Source organism: Barbatula barbatula (genome assembly GCF_947034865.1).
Source record: "Barbatula barbatula genome assembly, chromosome: 16".
Lineage (NCBI taxonomy): Eukaryota > Metazoa > Chordata > Actinopteri > Cypriniformes > Nemacheilidae > Barbatula > Barbatula barbatula.
In genome coordinates this window covers 5,557,213-5,576,932 of record NC_136779.1, presented here as the reverse complement: position 1 = coordinate 5,576,932, position 19,720 = coordinate 5,557,213, and the positions used below count along the sequence as shown (strand labels likewise).

General features: G+C 40.4%; 2 protein-coding genes across 11 annotated transcripts; both read right to left on the bottom strand.

Moving 5' to 3' along the window:
• Window positions 1–903: 903 nt before the first annotated feature.
• Window positions 904–11,560, bottom strand: mbtd1 (mbt domain containing 1). Of its 2 annotated transcripts, XM_079476136.1 has the most exons (17): window positions 11,395–11,560; window positions 10,226–10,427; window positions 9,473–9,606; window positions 9,243–9,357; window positions 8,717–8,799; window positions 8,502–8,619; window positions 8,218–8,352; window positions 8,021–8,109; window positions 6,943–7,177; window positions 6,695–6,750; window positions 6,502–6,606; window positions 6,069–6,216; window positions 5,911–5,993; window positions 5,502–5,736; window positions 5,323–5,394; window positions 4,412–4,579; window positions 904–3,997 (listed from the first exon to the last, which is right to left on the bottom strand). In XM_079476136.1, the coding sequence occupies exons 1-17, from the start codon at window positions 11,413–11,415 to the stop codon at window positions 3,879–3,881; spliced, it is 2,118 nt and encodes a 705-aa protein (XP_079332262.1). In that variant the 5' UTR covers window positions 11,416–11,560; the 3' UTR covers window positions 904–3,878. The 2 variants fall into 2 exon arrangements, with proteins under 2 accessions (XP_079332262.1, XP_079332263.1); XM_079476137.1 differs by lacking the exon at window positions 4,412–4,579.
• A 636-nt stretch (window positions 11,561–12,196) lies between these two features.
• Window positions 12,197–19,463, bottom strand: tdrkh (tudor and KH domain containing). Of its 9 annotated transcripts, none has more exons than XM_079476609.1 (16): window positions 19,280–19,387; window positions 18,203–18,292; window positions 17,500–17,657; window positions 17,247–17,338; window positions 16,932–17,124; window positions 16,659–16,798; window positions 16,236–16,533; window positions 15,971–16,137; window positions 15,713–15,888; window positions 15,503–15,567; window positions 15,260–15,411; window positions 14,450–14,563; window positions 14,309–14,363; window positions 13,254–14,228; window positions 12,892–12,980; window positions 12,197–12,790 (listed from the first exon to the last, which is right to left on the bottom strand). In XM_079476609.1, the coding sequence occupies exons 2-15, from the start codon at window positions 18,283–18,285 to the stop codon at window positions 12,925–12,927; spliced, it is 2,724 nt and encodes a 907-aa protein (XP_079332735.1). In that variant the 5' UTR covers window positions 18,286–18,292; window positions 19,280–19,387; the 3' UTR covers window positions 12,197–12,790; window positions 12,892–12,924. The 9 variants fall into 9 exon arrangements, with proteins under 9 accessions (XP_079332735.1, XP_079332738.1, XP_079332737.1 ...); XM_079476613.1 differs by having other exon boundaries at window positions 12,650–12,790; window positions 13,740–14,228; XM_079476612.1 differs by lacking the exon at window positions 18,203–18,292 and having other exon boundaries at window positions 19,280–19,439.
• Between the last annotated feature and the right edge of the window lie 257 nt (window positions 19,464–19,720).

Here is a 19,720-nt window from a genome sequence, read left to right as displayed (position 1 = left end):
TCATACAAGGTACTTTTTAAAAATCAAGTCCTGGAAAACCCTTGTAAACAGCCATATTTACGAAGAGGTACTTGACAAGCGCTTAATGTGTTGAAAGGCAATATAATGTAATAGTTTACAAATCAAGAGGCAGCTTTTAAATTTCTCGTGTAAGTTTGATGTCATACGCTCTTGAAAATAGAGGCTTAAAGGTTCCTCACAGCGATGCCATAGAAGAACCATTCAGTTAAAGGTTCTTCGGACGTTAAAAGATCTTTATGAAACCATTTAGACAAAAAAGGTTTCTCAATGGCATCGTGAAGCACCTTTATTTTTAGGAGTGTATTCAGTACAAAAACTTAAATATTTCTAATCTGGATTCCAAACCCAGTGAACAAAGACAACTATGAAGATTAGGCATAAAAAACGTTTACAAGTAAATCTTGCACAGTATGTTTAATCTTTAGCAAAACCTTTTATCAATAGTTTGATTTGGTTAGATACCCTTTTAAATAAATTCAGACCTAATATTGTAAAATAATTACATTGTAATATAACTTTATTGTACACAATTTTTTAAATGAACGTTCTTGAAACAAAACTACCAGTATATCATTCGGCTTGTATAATTTATGGTAGCTCTTCCTGCAAAAAAAGGGTATTTTAGTTTATTTTTGGATGCTGACTTGACTTATCATTTCTGTTTCTGGGATGTGTGAAATCACACATCATCAAAAAGCTGAGCACATTTCTTTAAAGGGGATTTCGATTTCTCTTAGCCGTGGTTGATGTTCAAATCACCAAAACAAACACACCCCTACCCCCATATTTCGCTTTCGCACCCGCCTTTAACCAGACTAGTGAAAGATATCGATAACCCTGTCGTTCTAAGAACGGGAAAAAAAGTCCAACGTTTTAATATCCTTTTTAATTCAGTGTAAAAAGTTATTTTTAAATTCAACAGATACACTTTCACAGCCATGCGGAAACAGTTTGAAATGCTTGTAAACAAATTAACATAAAATTCAACCAACAAAACTTTTCCCCCACAGTTAAACTATTTACATACATAAGCTATCAAACCCTATATTTATATATATATATATAATCACAGAACACATCATCATCATCATCATTAGAAATAAAGCAAAGACCAGATACAGACTATCAAAAAGTTACAAACCCAACACCCTCACGTCTAAGTACAATGAGGGTTGACGTTAGTTTTTTTTTCATTATTATTAATATTATATCAAATGATTCAGCTACTTGTATCCAAAATACAGATCTGAAGTTAATAATCACCCACTTTCCAACTTATAATTACAGACTTAATTGTTCTTTAATAGACCCAATGAATGAATTATCAAATATATATATAGCACCATGATGTGATTACTGAGGACAGAGGGAACGTCACAAAAACCCGTGTTAGTATCAAGACCAGAACAGCGACTGGCCCTCGTAAGATTCTCACATTGCTGCATGCACTGATAATCATCACTCTACTGGACGACATAAACTGTGTTTATATTTTGTATTCTGCTTCTCTATTTTTAAATCCATAGCTTTTCTTATGAGACAAAACAACACAGAGGATAAGGCATCAAATTTGCAGACGAGAGAGGGTTTACTTAAAGGTGAAGTTGTGCGTTAGAATTTCTATTCTTTTGAGGGTAGCAGCTAAATTTGCCTCAACAGTCATGTTTAATAAATGCAAACGATTGAAGGAATTTGGTCTTCGTATGAAAAATATTTGATGACTTGTACATGATCATAACCAGTGTGTACCTAAATCCTGATGCTATGAATTGAATTTATGAGGAAAACGAACAAAAACTGTACCAACATGACAAAATTAAAGTATGCAGATGTTGATGTAAAATGAGTCTATAAAGTCCCAGTTTGACAAATTAAATAAATGACAGTGCCTTAAACAAACTACACATGCATACAACACAACAGCTACTGAAGAAACAAAAATCAAAACAATTCCGGACAAACATTTGTTACAACCCGATATACAAGAAAGAACAAAAAGTAAATGACAACAGAGAGGGGAAGAAACATCGGATCCTTTATACAATGAATCATAATTTAATATGGATCCAACTGGAACATTTGGGTGACCGCTTACAAACGTTTAGTGAAGCATTTATAAAAACCGATAAATGAGATCAAGGATGAGAGGAAATGAGAACATGGTCACATTTGTCAGGAGTTCAAATATCAAAAACAAACCTGTAGCATTAAATCGAATCGAATGATTTCAGAAGCACTTAGCCGCCAACCTTCAACTAAAGCAGAAGTCAATGAAATACGTTTCCTGAGAGTTCACCAACAACCTTACTGGTACTGAATAGAGCTTTGAATCATACTAAGATAAACAACTATGCAAATGTAATATTGGTTGTATTCTATATGATGTTATAAAGGTTATATACACTCAGAACAGGGAAAGCTCAAGTCTAGCTCTTAGAAAATTGTCACAGTTTTGTAATATATTGTAAGAATATTTGATTTAAGTCTATAGTCTATATATTTTAATGAGTTGTGTGATTCTTTTTCAGAGTAAGACATCATAAAACAACATAAGACATTATTGCATAACATTCTTTCTTCCACGTCAAGGACTCTTGTCAATAACATGCTATGATACAAATATAAATGATGTGTAGATTTCTGCTGTGAAATAAGCTGTGTGTTCTGTTTGCATAAAATATACCCTTTCGAAACGGAGCGTGAAAACTACCTATTGCAACATTAGCGAGAGGCAGAGGAGCTCATTGAACAACCTCTCGACCTGTGTTTTAAAAACCGCTTGCGTATAGAGGTAGTACAAATGTCTTCTGGAATGAACGCTGTGAATAAAATACACGAGATGCACAAATCCTCTCAAGTTAGCGCTTGGTCACGGGTCTGCACGGACAGGAGGGCTGGTAAAAATGATACGCTGGCGCTAAATTGTTCGCATTTGACGGTTTAACCACTATAAACATACCGCGAGTGTTCTGGAAGAATACTCAACTGCGATGTCACATCAAACATGACAGAAAGGTAGTGTTCAGGTAGCAACGATTGCTTACGTTTATTCTGCGGCTCACGAAATACTAAAAACTGTCCCATATAAAAATGGCTCTTAAGTATGAATCCATCATTGGCGTCAACGGTTTTCTTTGTTTTTGCATAACATAATCTTTATTTGACTTGAGCACATCCCACATCTTTAATTACGTCTAGATAACACAATAAAATCATTTTATAAGCCGATACGTATTTTTATCCCTGTAGTGCAAATTGTGAGTGTTTTCCCTAAGCCCGCTTTTCATACCAGTAAGGTTTGATTTCAAATACCATCATCCCTCTTTCCACAACTATATACGTCTAAATATTTTTATGTGAATACGTGAGTGTGTTTAATATGAATGTCACACACGTATGAATATACTGTCTCAATATAGATTTCTACTACTCTTATCAAATGCACATCCATCCAAACCGAACAGCGCGAGAAATACACGTGGTACTGAAATCTTACAAAAATGAAAATCAACTTTTTCACCAAAAGGGAAAACGGGGGAAACAAAGAAGAAGAAAAAAAACAGCCAAGAAAACTTCAAGTACAATGAACACTGAGGAGAAAACCAAAAAAGTCCATCGGGCAAACGCGAAAGTCAGTATCTCAGTTCCGAATAAATTCCCCTTCAAACACCGTTTTCTCTCAGATCAGAAAAACGTCTGTTGTTCAGCTGATTGAACCTGAAAATGAAAAACGAGAGAGACCTGGTGTGTAGGGGAGGTCACTGTCTCTTCTCCCAGGTCTGGTGTGCATCGCTCAGAGTGGGATTTTTCCAGTGCTGTTGGCAGTGAGGTGGAGCCTCGGTGATGGCTGATGATGCTCAGGGCTCCTGTCGGATGTAATAACTGCCTGAGCCGTTGCTCTCCTGGTCTGAGATGCCCTGTGAGAAGGTGAACTCATCGATCTCTGGAGTCTCCTCTTTTAACTGCAGTGAGGCTTCTGCGAAATATAAGAGACAAGAAAAACAAATCTACATAAATGGAACACGTGATACGCGAGATACGGAACTGAATGCCACCTCGAAGATAGATGTCAAGGTCACTTGAAGACCATTCTTAAACAGATATAAAGGAAGGGAGGATGGGACGCTACAAGCCAAAACTGCCATAACACACCCTATTAAGTCACACCATCCTTTACTGAACTACCAATACAGGTGTGGGTAAAAACCTGATCTGATTTAAACCAAAAATAATACGTCACTCCTGTATCATGCAAATGTTACTAATAAATCGCAAATAACACCTGATGATGTACAACCGCACAGGTTCTTTTTCCACGCCGGCCCGACCTGAAATGTGTTGCAGTGAGCTCAGTGGCGCCCTCTCCCTAAATAATGGAGAATTGAGTTACCTGAGTTGAGTGCGTGATCATGCTCTACACCTGAAGCGGGAGGTCGCCCGGACCCAGAGTAGTGGGACAGGTAATGGGGTGGAGTCTGCTCTTCATCCCCCGAGAAGCTCCTCCTCCTCAGAGGCCCACCCAAACCGATAGGCCTCCTCCCAACTGGAATCTTCCTCTCTAAACACCAAGCCAGACTGAAGTTACCGAGGTTACTGGGTTGCCCATGCTACCTAGCTCCGCTCCACAACCCCGACGAGCACCCTAACGCTGAATCTGAATTTGACTGGACAGGAGGGCGAGGAACCCACAACATTAGAACCTCGGACCTCTCCCTTCTCCCAAACATTTGCTCGGATTCTGTTCAACCTAAGGAAGCGTCAGCCTTCCAGCTGTCTCACCCAGGTAGGATGATGATGATGGCTACAGTTGTCAGTGCTTATCTAAACACCCCACTGAATCATGACGAAAGACCATCAAGAAGGACTAGACCAGCCCCGAGCCAGAGAAAAAACAGGGAAATAGCTCCTGGATCAGTTTTCCCACAAAAATTAGGGCGCTTTTCCACCATCGCGCCAAACCGTTCTAAGCACAGTCTGAAGCGGTTACAGTTAAGTTTCCACGTAAGCCTGGTTCGACACGGCACGATTACAAACTGTTGTCGGCTCGGAAAAATCTCACTAATAAATGCGTGCAGATGTGTTGTAGCTCAGTATTTCTTGTGTTACCAAGGCAGTGTGTGGCGCTTTTTTTACACATTCCTAACATTTCCGCTTACAGCCCTGCGGTGGAAAATGAAACATTTACGGCTGGCATGGATCGGCACGGAGTGGAAGAACGATTTTACGCGATGGTGGAAAAGCGCTCTCAGTGATGGGTGAATGAAGAGAGAAGATGGACAGATTAGACATGACTGGACTCACTTTTCTTTTGTCCTTTATACTGTGCAGCCTTCTTTTTCTGTTTCGAGACATTTGGTGGCGTTTCTCTTATGGCTGAGGAGAAAAGAGATAAGCTGTTACTCCACAAGGCTAACCAAAAAACCTGTTGTTAAACAAATAAATATACAGCCTGAGTGAGTAGGTGTAGGATGTTCGCTCACTCTGTGCAGCGGGTGGCTGTAGCTGATATCCGGTCAGTTGGCACCAGCCTATAGGGTAGAGATCTGGAGACTCGCAGTCCACCCACTGATCGTACTCGTCCTCCCAGCCATCAAAGTGAATGCGCAGGAGTCGGTGGACAATCCTGGTTACCGTGGCAACACACACCAGTCGCGGCTCCATCAGGTCCACAGCCTCCAGTTTCATCCCTGGGCGGAAACCGTGATTCGGCACTTCCTGAGAGCAGCGAGGACACAGATTAAAGAGGTCAATTTATGAATCCGTTTCATGATCTTTGATGTATAAAAAGAATGTACTATAGAATAATTATATTTGAAGTGGTTTCAGAAAAGAGTATGCCCTAACTTCTTGTATGCCAACAAAAACGGTTTTCTTCTCATGAATACCTACTTTGTTAAAGAGCTTCACAGGGGCTGCGACTGCACCCACTTCTTTGAGGTAGTCGAACCATTTGAAAGGGAGTTTGGTGTACCCTGCAGGGCAGTTTTAGGATCAGTAAATTTCCAATTTAATTTATGTGAACGTGAACAAAGGGACAGAAAATGCACCTCTTGGAGGCGTGAAATCGATGCTGTTGATTTCACAGAAGCCGACAGGAAAGATGGAGGGTGAGGTGGAGTGGTAGCAGAACCAGTCTGAGCCATCTGCAGCCTCAGACCCATCAATCCCGATCATAAGGTACCCGTCTGCCAATACCTGTGAACAAGAGAACAACATTCAAAAGGAGACTTCCTGTTATTGAGCGTTCTTATACTATACACGTGTTATTCCTCTTTTTCTGTTATATGAGAGCAGAGAAACATAAGGAATTTTAACAATTCAATGAACACCCAAAATTTACAGTGTTGTTTTAATGTTGCAGATTTTAATTAGCTTTTTATTTTGCCATTGAGTGTAAAATAAGTGAGAACATTTTCGACATTTGTTGCACAAAACAATTCTAATTCACTATTTTAGACAGACAAAAATGATGCATTTTACCTTTCGTACAGTAGCAACACATATAGCTGAAAGATTGAGAGGGTCAATAGCCTCTAACTTCATCCCGTCTTTAAACCAATCCCCGTTCTGGTCTACATCCTTCACCTATGCATTTAAAAGACGACACACGTGAGCAGCCAGAAACAAGATCATGTAAACACGAGTGATTGAAAAAGCACAGCTTAAGAAATACCTTAATAAACAACTGTGAAGGAGCATCCGTCTGCCCCTCGATTTTCTTCCCCACCTCTGAAAAAAACAAAATGACAGTTTAGATTGATAAGCAACAACAAGATTCTCACAAGTCATGCTTTAGACCTTCATTGTCCTTAAAATAATCGTTGCATATTAACATTTACATGTGGATTTGTCAAACACAATAGCGATTCATCTAAGGTGAGAACTCCCCAAATCCAAAACAAACCATTCAGCTGCACTGACCAGATCTTTTAAAACGGTGTCCGATGCTTCGGGACCAGCCGATGGAGTGGATGAGTGGACTGAACATGTGACACCAAAAGTCATCAGTGCCATCTTGACTCTCCTCGTAGACCAGACGCAGACGCCCACCGATCACCTGTTCCACCAGGGCCACACGTGTCCGGCACAGGTGGGTCTTATCCACCACTTCCACACGCATTAGTTTCTTAAACGGGTACTGCATGTTCTCATGCACCTTTAGTTTGAAAATTTGACACATTTTAATTAGGGTTTTATATTATTGTGTACTTCACATCTTCAATGTTGTAAAGCAATCTAAAACCTGCAAACATGTTTAATCGTATAATGTCTGATGCATGTTCTCTGTATAACAGGTAGATCTTGCTCCACAGGTTTTCCCTGGTCTATTAGAAAACACTTTTATAACACACTTTAGAAAGCCGAGCTGACACTACGGGACTGTGAGACTACTTGAATTGCTATGACGCTTGCGCTACACAACAAGGTTTCTTGTCATCCTTCATCTTGTTGTTGAAGCTGCACGCACACTACACAACAAAACGCAGACAAAGTGCACTAACAGCAAAGCCTTGGTCGAGGAGCAGATGCGACCGACAGGGAAAACACTTCCCACATCACACTGACTTCTAGTTTGATGGTGGAATGGCTTGTGAAACATGGAAGTGTTATTAAAGGGATTTCTACATTTCATTATACAGACTTGTTAGGATAGTTTAAAAAGAGCCATTTAACACGCCTTGTAATGTTAATGAATATATGCCATCAATTCCTCCACGCATTAATTTGACGTAAACCTTCTATGCTGTGATTGGCTGGCTTTGTTCCACAGTGTCACACACCACGAGATCACTTGGCGATAATATCAAGTGGGTTTGAAAATATTGTAGCATCTGGGATAGCTCGAGACCGGTCCGGATCACGCTGTTGACCTGCTAACACTTAAAGATTCTGCGACCGAAACAAGCACCGTTCCTCGGGTTTCGTCGCAGACTTTGGAAATCTGTCAGCTACCACAAAATCCAGCCAAAAAAATCACATAGTGTGAGCTTGCCATTACCTTTGTGGCAAAATCCGCTGGAAGTGTTTTGGCTCCAGTGAGTCGCTTCACAAGAAATGCCTTCCAGTTTGAATACTTGTGTTGGATGGCTATGAGGAAAAAATAACATTTATAACTTATTTAAAAACAGCCATAACTGTAGTTTACAGAAGTACAGAATTATCAAGTAGCTTTATTTTTTTTGCAGTTTTACGTACATTTAGGAGGAACCAGTGGTTTTCCACTAGAAGCACACCATCCAACCGGGTGGACTTCTGGGATACACAGATTACACCAAAAGTCTCTGCTTGTGTCGCTGTCAAAACCCTCATAACGGAGGAGCGCTTTAAAGCCTGAGAAAAAATGTAAAATAATATTTTAAACAGAAGACATAAAAGACTTATCAAAAAGTTTGATGTACATTGTCTTGCCAAGCGTTTGTGATAATGCCCTACTGACAGTACATTATTTTCTATGTAAACTACAACATGGACTCATTTACCTGCCAGTTTGACAATCTCTGCAACCCAGTAAACTTTTGTGGAGAGGTTTGTGTCCGAGTTCAGTACCTCCACCCTCACTCCCTCAGCGATGTCACCCCAGCACAAACCCATGGGCACCTAGAGAATGAACATTAACATTTTAAAACAAACACAAACCAACAACAATTAGAAAATATTGGCAAAAATCGTATTTCTAGCAAAGCCCATGACTCACATGTTTAAAACTGCTGACAGGTGCCCCAACCAGATTATTGCTACAGACGTACTGACCCCAGTCAAAGCCTTCAACAGGAACCACTGCATGAGGGGGAAAAAACGAATTAAACACTTCCCAATAAACAAATAATAGAACGGCTGCAAGAAATTGTTTATAGGGATAGATCACCGCAAAATGAATATTCGTCATCATTTACTATCTTTCTTCTGCACAACACAGAAGAAGATATTTTAAAGAATGTTGGTAACAGAAAACAGTTGGTTCCCATTCACTTGCATTGGTTTTGTGTCCATACAATAGAAGTGAACAACCTAGTTGGTACCAACATTCTTCAAAATATTTTCTTTTATGTTTTGAAGAAGATAGAAAGTCATACATGTTTGAAACTGTCCTTTTAAAGAGTTCAACCTAGTAAATACTATATATTCTTGTTAGTCTTAACCATGCATTTCTTGTGGTTGTGATGTTTTTATAAACAGACGATTACATCATCACAGTTAAACTCGGCAGAAGTGTCACATACCTGATTTTGATTTAGCTTGGTTCTGTTGATTTGCTTGATACTGTGCATAAGCTGCCAACTTTGCCATTAATGGCTGTTTCTGTAAGACCTTTGCCTTTTTCGTTGGTGGTTTACCCTTGATAGGAAGCAAGCAAAACACATTAAATATTTCGTTGAAAGTTCCTGTTCAATGACACAAGCAACTGGTTAGGAACGAAATAGAAACACTATAGACAAAGTTGAATATTTACCTGAAGTCTCGCCAGTATACTGGCCTTTTTAGAATTGGAGGAATAGCTTCTAGAGCACGACACACTGCAGAATCTCTTTGTTTTAGAGTAGAAAGCATCCCGAACACCAACCATGCCGCACATCTCACAGGTCGCTGAATGAAGAGGAACACAACCATTAACCATCCAGTCGCGCTTTTAAACACTAGGGCTGCATAACGAATAATCATTTGCAGAATAAACGTTTTTCTATATGTTGGTGTACTGTGTATAATAATTATGTATATATAAATACGCACACATGCATGTATACATTTATGAAATATATACACGTTATTACATATCATTATACATGTGTATATACATGTTTATAATTATATATAATTAATATTTAATAAAACAAATTCTTAAAAATATACATGCACGTGGGTGTATTTATATATACATAATAATAAGACACAGTACACCAACATATGTTATACACAAAAACATTTATTCTGCAAACGATTAGTCGATTAAACGATTAAACACACTTATGCCCAATATAGACACACTAAATAAGAACACAAAAAGCACATTTTCATAATCTATTTCTAATAAAAACTAATCATTTTGAATTGAAGGGCAACTTTGTTGCTTTAATAAAAGCAAGGAGGACTGTCACAAGTGCAGAATCTCACACATTTCATGATATTTAAAACCACAACTTCTCTTTATTGCACCTTTTAACCAAATCCACAAATATCCAACAAGTTTAAATGAAAAAGGACTCACCCATTCCTGCTTTTCCATCAGGATAGGTGTACACCTGGCCGTTATTTTTGATGATAGGCAAGCTAGCAGGGATGCTCCGCACCTCATCCTCGCTGTCCTCTGAGCTCGAGCTGCTACTGCTGTCTTCACTGCAGCTGTCATACCCATCAAACATCCCAAACGAATCTCTCCTCTTCCGTTCTGAGCGGGGAGTGTGCTCAGCCTGCGTGTAATGTGCAATAGACCGAAGATCAATGAAAGGGATAAGAAGATGCGAGTCTTAAAGCTCCCATATAGACCCCATAATACTCATAATGCAGCTCGTATCAAAGCAAAAACGACCACCACACACATTAATATCCACAATCTTGAAGTTCTTCATCCTATGAATGAGCTGGGAATTGGGACACAACCACACATATTGAATTCGAGGATCTCACGGTTCATGAAAAAAATCAATGTGAAAGGGGACACAATATCCCCACAGGGAACTTCAGGACAGAAGGTAGCAAAAGCTCAGGGATCACGTTTAGTATTCATTTTGTAGCCATTTGATAAAAATATTTCATGCATTCATCATTGGGTCCGTGGACTGGTGCAGTGCATTTATCAAAACTACAAAGAGTTTCATTTAAAATGATTTTCCTCACTTGGAAAACATTGAATGTCCATTTCCTTCTGCTTGAAACCAAATCTATAAATTTGGCAAATTGTTTGTGGTCATATCACAAGCTGATCAAATATATACACAAGCCATAAAAACACCAACATACACATTATGCACTATGCTTATACCTAACTTACCTAGACAACATGTTTGGTCATTTTGCAGGTCCCACAACTATGTCTTTTGCAAACCTACCGGCTCCAAAAATGCTGTTAACCGACTAGGGCTTGCTAGACGACCGTAAACACAAACATGTACACATACATGGGCCCGCGAGAGGATTTTTGTAGCACAAAACACACACATTAAGCAGTTGTATTTTCAACATTTATTGGGACACCGGTCTTAAATGCGTTATCGCAAAACACACGGACCCGTGTATGTGGTTTTAAGAAATTAAACATCGTAGTTTATGTGAACAGCAGGATCTGTTTCTGACAACCAAAACAAAGAGGACGGCTAACGGTGCTAGCCGCTAACTACGCTAAATCAAGGAAGCGGACAAATAAAACCTCGCTCTTACCATATCTCTTGGATTTTCCATTAGCCCTTCATGTAAATCGTTTTTTCTGGTCGTTGTGGTGTGATACAAAAGCCCCCCGGAGGAGAAGGGCCTGGCTTAAAATAAATTCACTCCAAAGCAAAAAATAACTCCAGTTGATTATCAACAATTGGCATGGCTCGAATGCGCATGCGTACAGGTCTAAAATGATTGACGTGCGTAGTCGCCAATTGCGCTCCCCCGGTAAGAACCAGCGGACCATATAAGGTAACAGGAAATGTTAAACCGAGGGTGAAAAATTACTCATCAAATAAATACAGACTTTGGGGTGCCATTGCAAATGTATTGGATATAAAATGTATTAGATTGAGGGTCGTAACGTCGTGGTAATAGAATAAGACTGGATGAAATGACGGATGATGCGATTCAGCTTCTAAATGCAATCCAAAAGCATGTTTTGAACCATTAATAAGCAAAGCAACGTGAAATCCATGCTATTATAAACATCGTCCTATTATATGTTCCATTGCAAGCTTGCTATGTGCAAAAAATGATGCATTTCGTACATAGATCATTCTGAAATCCAAATACAATCTAGTCAATGTATTTAAAGTTATCTTCGAACAAAATAATTGATGCATTTCTTATTTGCAGACAGAAAACAAAAGAAGATATTTTGAAGAATGTCAAACAGGTTTGCAATGACAACTATCCCTTTAATACGTAATAAAATCATTTGTATGCATGTTTTTAACACGTGTAATTGTCAATGGTCTCTTTAAATGTAATGTTTAAGATGAACTCAAGAAGATAAACCTTGTGTGCTTTGAGTTTTAAAATATTTAATTTGGAAAAAAAACGGAATAATATTTTTGCTACCAGAAAGTGAACTTCAAGTGTTGAACAAAGTATACACGGTTCACACATACACGCAAACCTAAAGCACATTGATATAATAATAATCTTTATTTTATTGTACAGCAAATATTATTCCATAGCATAAAACTTAAAATGCACTACATAACCTTGAACAAAACAAATATCACAAAATAATGTCACTCGGCACAAACCAACAATAACTTTAGTGCATCGCAGCATTAACACTACAAAGTTTTTATATAACTCAGTCATGAGTTCCCTGAGCTCTGCTCTTCACCTCTCTCTGTTCTTCAAACGCGTAGTAAAGCAAAACAAAGGCTGACATAACATTCAACACTAAACGAACACTATGAGAACATAAGAATAAACAGCAGTATATACGGCAACTGCCATCCAGACACAGTGAAAATCAATCCTTATTTTAGAGAACTTTAGTGCAGGCAGTCTGAGCATGTGGCATAGTCAAGTAAGGTTCTTGTTAAGCGTTGAAGCACGTCCTGAATGCTAAATGTGGGCAACGACTGGTCTCTGGGGAGGACTGGAGGAGGCGGGATGACATCATTGGGTCAATCATTTATTAGATGCACAAATATACAAACCAAAAAATTAAACTGATGTTTGATTTCTGTTGCAACTTACCGATACCAAGGCACACAAGTCTTTGGTCTGCTGTCAGTTGAATTCCTCATCAATAGTGTCATCCACGCTTCCAGAAATGGAGGCGACTTCTGAATACGAAAGGGTAAAACAAACTATAAGTAAAAACATAATTATTAAAAAGACAAATCTCTCCCATAAAAGACAAATCCTGTGCAGTGTACATAAAACCTCTCATGTTCTGTATGCCACATGTGAGACATGGTGGACTCGCTTTCTCAAACCCAACCGGTAATTTCCCCCAGAGATTCCCCAGAACCTTCCATAGACTTACATAACGGTTATATAACCACGTAAAACCACCACAGTGCTCCAGTGTGTTAAGTTAAATAAAAAGTTTACACCTCTCATCGACTCAACAACACCACCACTTTTGGCCTCCTTGCTTTTAAAATCCACCTTTGGTTCTTGAAGGTCTTCCCCACTTCCCTTCTCCCCACTTCCACTTTCAGCTTCATTTTGTTGTGGTTCTTCATTTGAGATTGGAATGAGCGTCTGGTACTTCCCATCGTTGCCCTTCAGGTCTGGCTCATCTAAGTTTCCATTCGCACTAGATGGTTCTCCTGAACCGTCGCAATCCAAGAGACTTTCACTGCTGCTGATATCACTTAATGTGATTATCTCTTGATTCTGGTGTGTGCAAGCTGGACCCCGTGCCGTTTCGTCACCTTCCACAGACGAGCTTATTTCAATTATGGAGAGAGATGAAGCAGTTGTCTCGGTGCATGATTCTGAAGAATAAGTCGTTGTGGTGGTGGTGGATCGAGGCATGGTGGTGCCGAGAGATGCCTCGGACGTATCAATAGAGGAAGTGAGGTAATACCACACACCTCTGATTCCGTCACTGCTGTCGGTACCCTCCACGCCCTCGCTGTAGCTACTGTCTATCACGCAGGACGAGCCCGTCTCTTCAGATTCATTTAACATCACGTTTTCTCCACCACAACAACGCGGCCCTATGAAAACATCGTCGCTGAGGGTGAAAGAATTCAGGTTGGATGTCACAGCCTCCACACAGGAGGGAGATGTAAACGGAGAGGAGATGTCATGAATCGGCTGTGCGCCCAATGGTGACAAGTTGTGGGATTGGATCATGTTTCTAGATATCGTCCGATCTGGTAGTTCTACGCCTGAAGACGACTCGAGTATTTGGCTGACTAGCTCGCTCAGGTTCTGAGAAGGAGTGGAGTGGATCAGAGAAGATGATGACAGGAGATTGAAACAAGCGCTCTGGTCGACGTCAGCGCGCTCAACCTCCGGAGAGCTGGTGAGACACGATGACCATTCCCGTTGTTTTCTAAGCCACGGATGAGCTGAACCTTAACACACGTCACCCACAGACTGTTTATACACGGTTGGTATAAGAAGGTTAGTTCCCTGCGTCCTAAGGGCAACATACCTGACAAACTGATGCAGGACATACTGAGTTCTGAGCTTGCTCCTGTCATGTCATCCTGTGAAAATTCAAATAAAAATCCAAATCATGACTGCCGTTAGCACCTGAAATACACTTCGTAACAGAATGCACTTGTTTTTTTACCAGCATCTTCTGGAGTGATCTGGACTCATCCCACTCTCCCCTCAAGCCAATCCCTTCATTCTCACAGCTCACGGCATGTCCGAGACGAATCAGCTCCTCACCCAGATCCAAAGCCTAGCACACAGATCACTTCAGATTTAAACATATAATTTCTTTGTAATTTGAAAAATAAAGAAAACAGGATGGATGTTTTATCCATGCCAAAACACTGGAGGAATAAACTTTCCCATATGCTAAGGTGCTAGCTTAGTTCGAGACCGGCCCCTGGTAGTGTACTTTCTATTAATGAAAATTTATATCGGAATGACTTGAGCAAATTTGGTTGTACTTAATAATTTTTTTGCTGCCTGATGTTTTTAGTGTACAGAAATCTAATACACGGCCCGTCCAAAAAAAGTCACACGTTCTAATATTTCGTTGGACTGCCTTTAGCTTTGATTCATGGCAGCTTCTGTAATATCACAACACTTATTCCCGTCCAAGGTTGCATTTATTTCTCACCATATTTTTGCATTTATTTTTGGACGGGCAGTTCAAAAACCTTATAACACTTATATAAACCATGTTACCTTATTGAACCATTTTTGTTTAAAATACAGAGTGCAGACCATTCAAAATAACTTCTGAGGTATCAGCAGGATAACACGATTTCTCAAAAGGCCTTAAACCCCAACAATCCAGTGTTTTACAGACAGCATGTTCTGACAAAGTATAGTGAGGGAATCTTCACCAGATAATAAAAATGAGTCAGTTGCAATAAACAGTGCTTTTTTACTTGGATTAAAATGAGTGGTGATGTTGACTTCTGACCTTGCCCTCGCTGTTATCATAAAGTTTAACACTGGGCCAGGACGACACCTCCGAATGAGAGTAGCTGCACAGTTTCGCCAGTAAAGGTTTCCATTCAGCACAGTATGTCATGCGTTCAAAGTCATCTAGTGCGGCTTCTGTCCAAACCTCTCCTGACACAAAATAAACATGTATAGCATTTTATTTCCCAATGTCGGTGACACTGTATATTTCACATTCACATTCACCATCTAACCTCCTTACCTGCGGGTCGAACTCCCGCTAGACTGCATTCAATAGCTTGGAAAGGGAGGCTCAGGAAGTCACTTCTAAACACAAAACATGCCATCAGAATCACTCCCAGAACACATCTGTGCTTATTTAGAGATTAGAAAATGTAAAACTGAGAAACAATAAAGTGCATAAATTCTACATTATTAAGACTGTACTACAATTTCTCAATCCCCCGCTGACCTCATGCTTCGTAAATGTTCCCGCGGTAGCTCCCCATTGTCTCCAAAGTCCACATAATACAAATCCACAGAGCCAGAATTCAGATTTTCCAAAACTCTAGCACGATTCCACTTGCCATAGTCCCTGTACGTAGCCGCCACTATGTCTCCAACAACAATCGTCTCCACTCTGAATTCCTGAAACAAGGAATAAAAACATTATTTCTGTTTACTTTAGTTTCATTTCTGAAAGATCACAGTGACTACAGACAAGCTGTACCTGTGAGGTGTCACTGTTGTAGAAGAGGCTCATTTCATCCGTCAATTTATCCAGCTGCAGAGATCGGACCCCCAGAATCTGGATCCAGAAGTGTTGAGGATGTTCAGAAGCGGATACATAGACCTCAAGGTGTTCATTGGGCTGGAAGCTCAGGTCTGGACTGGGGACTGATGAGATCAATTACTGTGACTGATCCTATTCCTATGTAGTTCAGTCTAAGTAGATTCTTGTGATGGTGTGTTTGGTGCACAACTTTGATTCTTACTTTCAAATTTTGAGATCTCCAGAGGAGAGACTGGAGAGAGAGCCTCCTCCAATTTGAGGGAATTTTCAGACGCATCACTGCCGTCTACAAAGCCGTTCACCCCAAGTCTGTCTTGTTTAAGATCAGACCCCCGGGAAGGTATATCTTTGCTATCAAGCTTTAATAACTCATACTCCGCTCCTTGAGCTTTGCTAAACTGCTCGATCTCAGGTGGTTTCCTTTTCTGACGAAGTGCAGAGGACTGACTTATCCGCTTTCGTACGGTTTCACTCTCAAAGACCTTCTCCATGATCATCTCCTGAGAAACATAAGCTAACACGGTCATCATCTGACAACGAGATGAATGCCCGATGGCACATTTCCTGTCCAATATGATCATATTTGATCAAAGGGAATAAAACATTATTTTAAACAAAAAGTCACCTTTGCATTTTGAACTTCCTTGCGTGTGCCAGTAATGGTTATCTTGCCCTTCTCCTCTAAGGTCTGCCCACGATCTCTGGAGCAGTTCACCCTGGCCCCCGAACTCCTGTTGATGAACTTCAAGGTTTCCCCACCACGACCTGGTGCAAGAAACAATATTTCATAACAAACATGTGGCTTCCATGCAATAGACAGACTGACCCGGAAGCCAATAGTTGTTGAAGATCACAGGATCACTTGCACAGTAAGAAGCCTTAATATAGACCTAACTACCTATGATCCGCCCAAATGCCATTTGAGGCACTTCAATGACATCATTGATGACCTCACAGTCAGTGGCCAATTTCTCCAGAGCACACTTTGCCCAAAGGACCTGCTCATGTGAACCCTGGATGAGAAAATTCACCGAGCTCTGATCTCCAGTGTTCGGTAGCACGTTTATCTGAGCGCCAGACTTCTGGTTCACCTACACAAGAGAGAACATTACAGAACTGTCTCTTTTCCCAAATTACAAATCATACACTACAACTTACTAAACCGATAAAGTGGAGCTATATGATGAATCAGTCAGACACCAGTGTCACTCACTATGTCCAGAAAGTTGCTCTGGTATCTTGCAATAGATCGGTACGCGTCAAGCGGAATAGATATTGCGGATTCTTCTTTGATTTGGGTTTGTACTACACAATAGAAACATGGAAGAACATCAATGTTAAACCATCAACAGCATCAGTTGACTATCGACACCTGAAAACAGATGTCTAAGCATGAATGGCATTTACCAAAGACACAATGAACTCAACAAGAGAAAAATACGATCAAACTATCAAATGTTGTTTACCGCTGCTGCTTCGAATGTGCCGGTAAACAAGGTAGCCCACCGTGGCCCCCACAGAGATGCCTGCCGCCAAGGCCACTTTCTTCCCCGAGCTCAGGCTCTTCCACGGGCCTTCTCGCACCGCGGCCATCACTTGGGTCGGGCTTGCCGGTATACTCCACCTAGAGATGCAGCATCAGGAGCAGATTTATAGTCTTCCGCAACTTGTACAATCTTACATGGGTCTTTAAAGCAATGCCATGCAGTAGGAATGAACGATTCAACATAGAGCAAAGATGCGTCGGCAGGGGTTTGTTTTCAACCGTAGAAAATGTGAAGTGCAGCGAACAAAATCTACAAAGCTGTATTCATAAACTGTTACCCAATCAGGTTCATGAGATAAACAGCTCATGAGATTAGTCAGCCTGACTTTTATTACCCAAGACCACATTCCACGAAACAGAGACTTTAATACCTCTGTAATTGAGTCATGACAGCCATGCATGTGAAAAGCATCAAAGACTCTTGAAGGATGTGTACAACACAGTGTTTGATTTGTAGAATTGAGATTATTTTTAAAGATGTTTACACGCAGCAAAGCATAGGACAATGCAATAACAGTATACTTCAGCAATGACCAAAGCAAACAGGATTGATGCATGAAGTTGTGCATCGCCATACTGCAGTCATGCAGGACACAGAAACATCATGCACGAATGATTCTCACTGAGAAAACAGAGACGTGGGGTTGTAGTTGACAATCACACGGGGTTTAGGGATGTCCACCTCCATTTTGGAGCCTCGGGCCATCTGACTCCTCGGGAGAGCGACCAGGCAAAGAAGTGAAACATGATTATACACTTTCTGATAGTTTTCTACGGCGTATTGGCAATAGCATGAAAAACATACACTAACCCTCTTCTCTCAACAGGTGGTGGTCTAGCTTTTGTTGAAACTAGTAAATTTGTAATAGCACCTATCGTACTATTGCTCTTTTATGACATATCGCTTATTGCTCCCCGAACTCTTTGTAAGTCGCTTTGGATAAAAGCGCCTGCTAAATGATAAAATGTAAATGTTGATATAACTGACTGTCCGGCACAATTTTTAAGGCATTTTTTTTCTCTGGCTAAAATAATTGGATGCTTGCAAAAAAAAAGAACCTGTGCAAAATGCAGTTTGTCATTTATGTTAAATGGATCAAATCCACATTCAGTGAGACCGATTAAAGATAATAAACACGAACCTAACACTTATTTAAGACATGATCAAAACAGACATCTATATGCAAGCAGGGGACACATATCGGTGCATCCCCAGTTTGAATGCAAGACATTAGTCCTCATAAAAGTATTAACGTTACATGCCTCGACCTAATTCATATTGGGTGCGTCACTTTGCTTGTATTCAAACCTCACTGCCGTTTATGCATTTGCCCAAACGAACAAGATCTGGACGTTAGTGCAAATGCACGAATTTGACGTTAGTTATTAGATGCAAAACGCAGCATTTCAAAGCACGACCTGTTGCGTACAAAGACCACGTATACGTGCGTAACGCGCGTCCTCTGCGTTTTTTTAACGCAGCGTCTGCCGTGCGTGATGGGTGTCACAGAGGTGCGGTGTATTTCACCCTTAAACGAATCCATCCTGCCGTGTTTTCTATCCACGCATGCTTCAACAACCACGCAACGGACAAGGGTTTATTTGCTTGCTGGGTTTTGCATTTATAACATTCGACCTGTTTGTGTTCACCGCGACGCGACGCATCGAACTAAATCAAACGCGACAAATGCAAAATTTACCTCTAAAACAGTATATACCGTGATCGCAATCACGACGCGAGTCCTTCACAATGCTCGTAATGTCACCCGTGGACGTGCTGATGGTTCACCGGTGCTGTGGTTTGCTCTGTTGCACGCAGGACGCACGGTTGACGTTTCGACACTGATTGGCCCTCATCCCGCAGCTCGAAGACTAGAACCAATCACGATCTCTGATTCTGCACTTCCTGGAAACTCGAGAAATCTGATCTGACGCACACAGCGCCTCCTTCTGGAAGGTCGGGACAACGAAATATGATTAGATGCATTTAATGCAAATAGAAAAATACAATGTAGTTCAGTTCTTTTATTATGCATATCTTTATTGCATTATTTGCCATGACATTTATGATATGGCAAGATGGAATAGTGCCTCGTTATTTTGAAAGACAAATCTAGTTTATTGCGTTTATTTATTTGTAC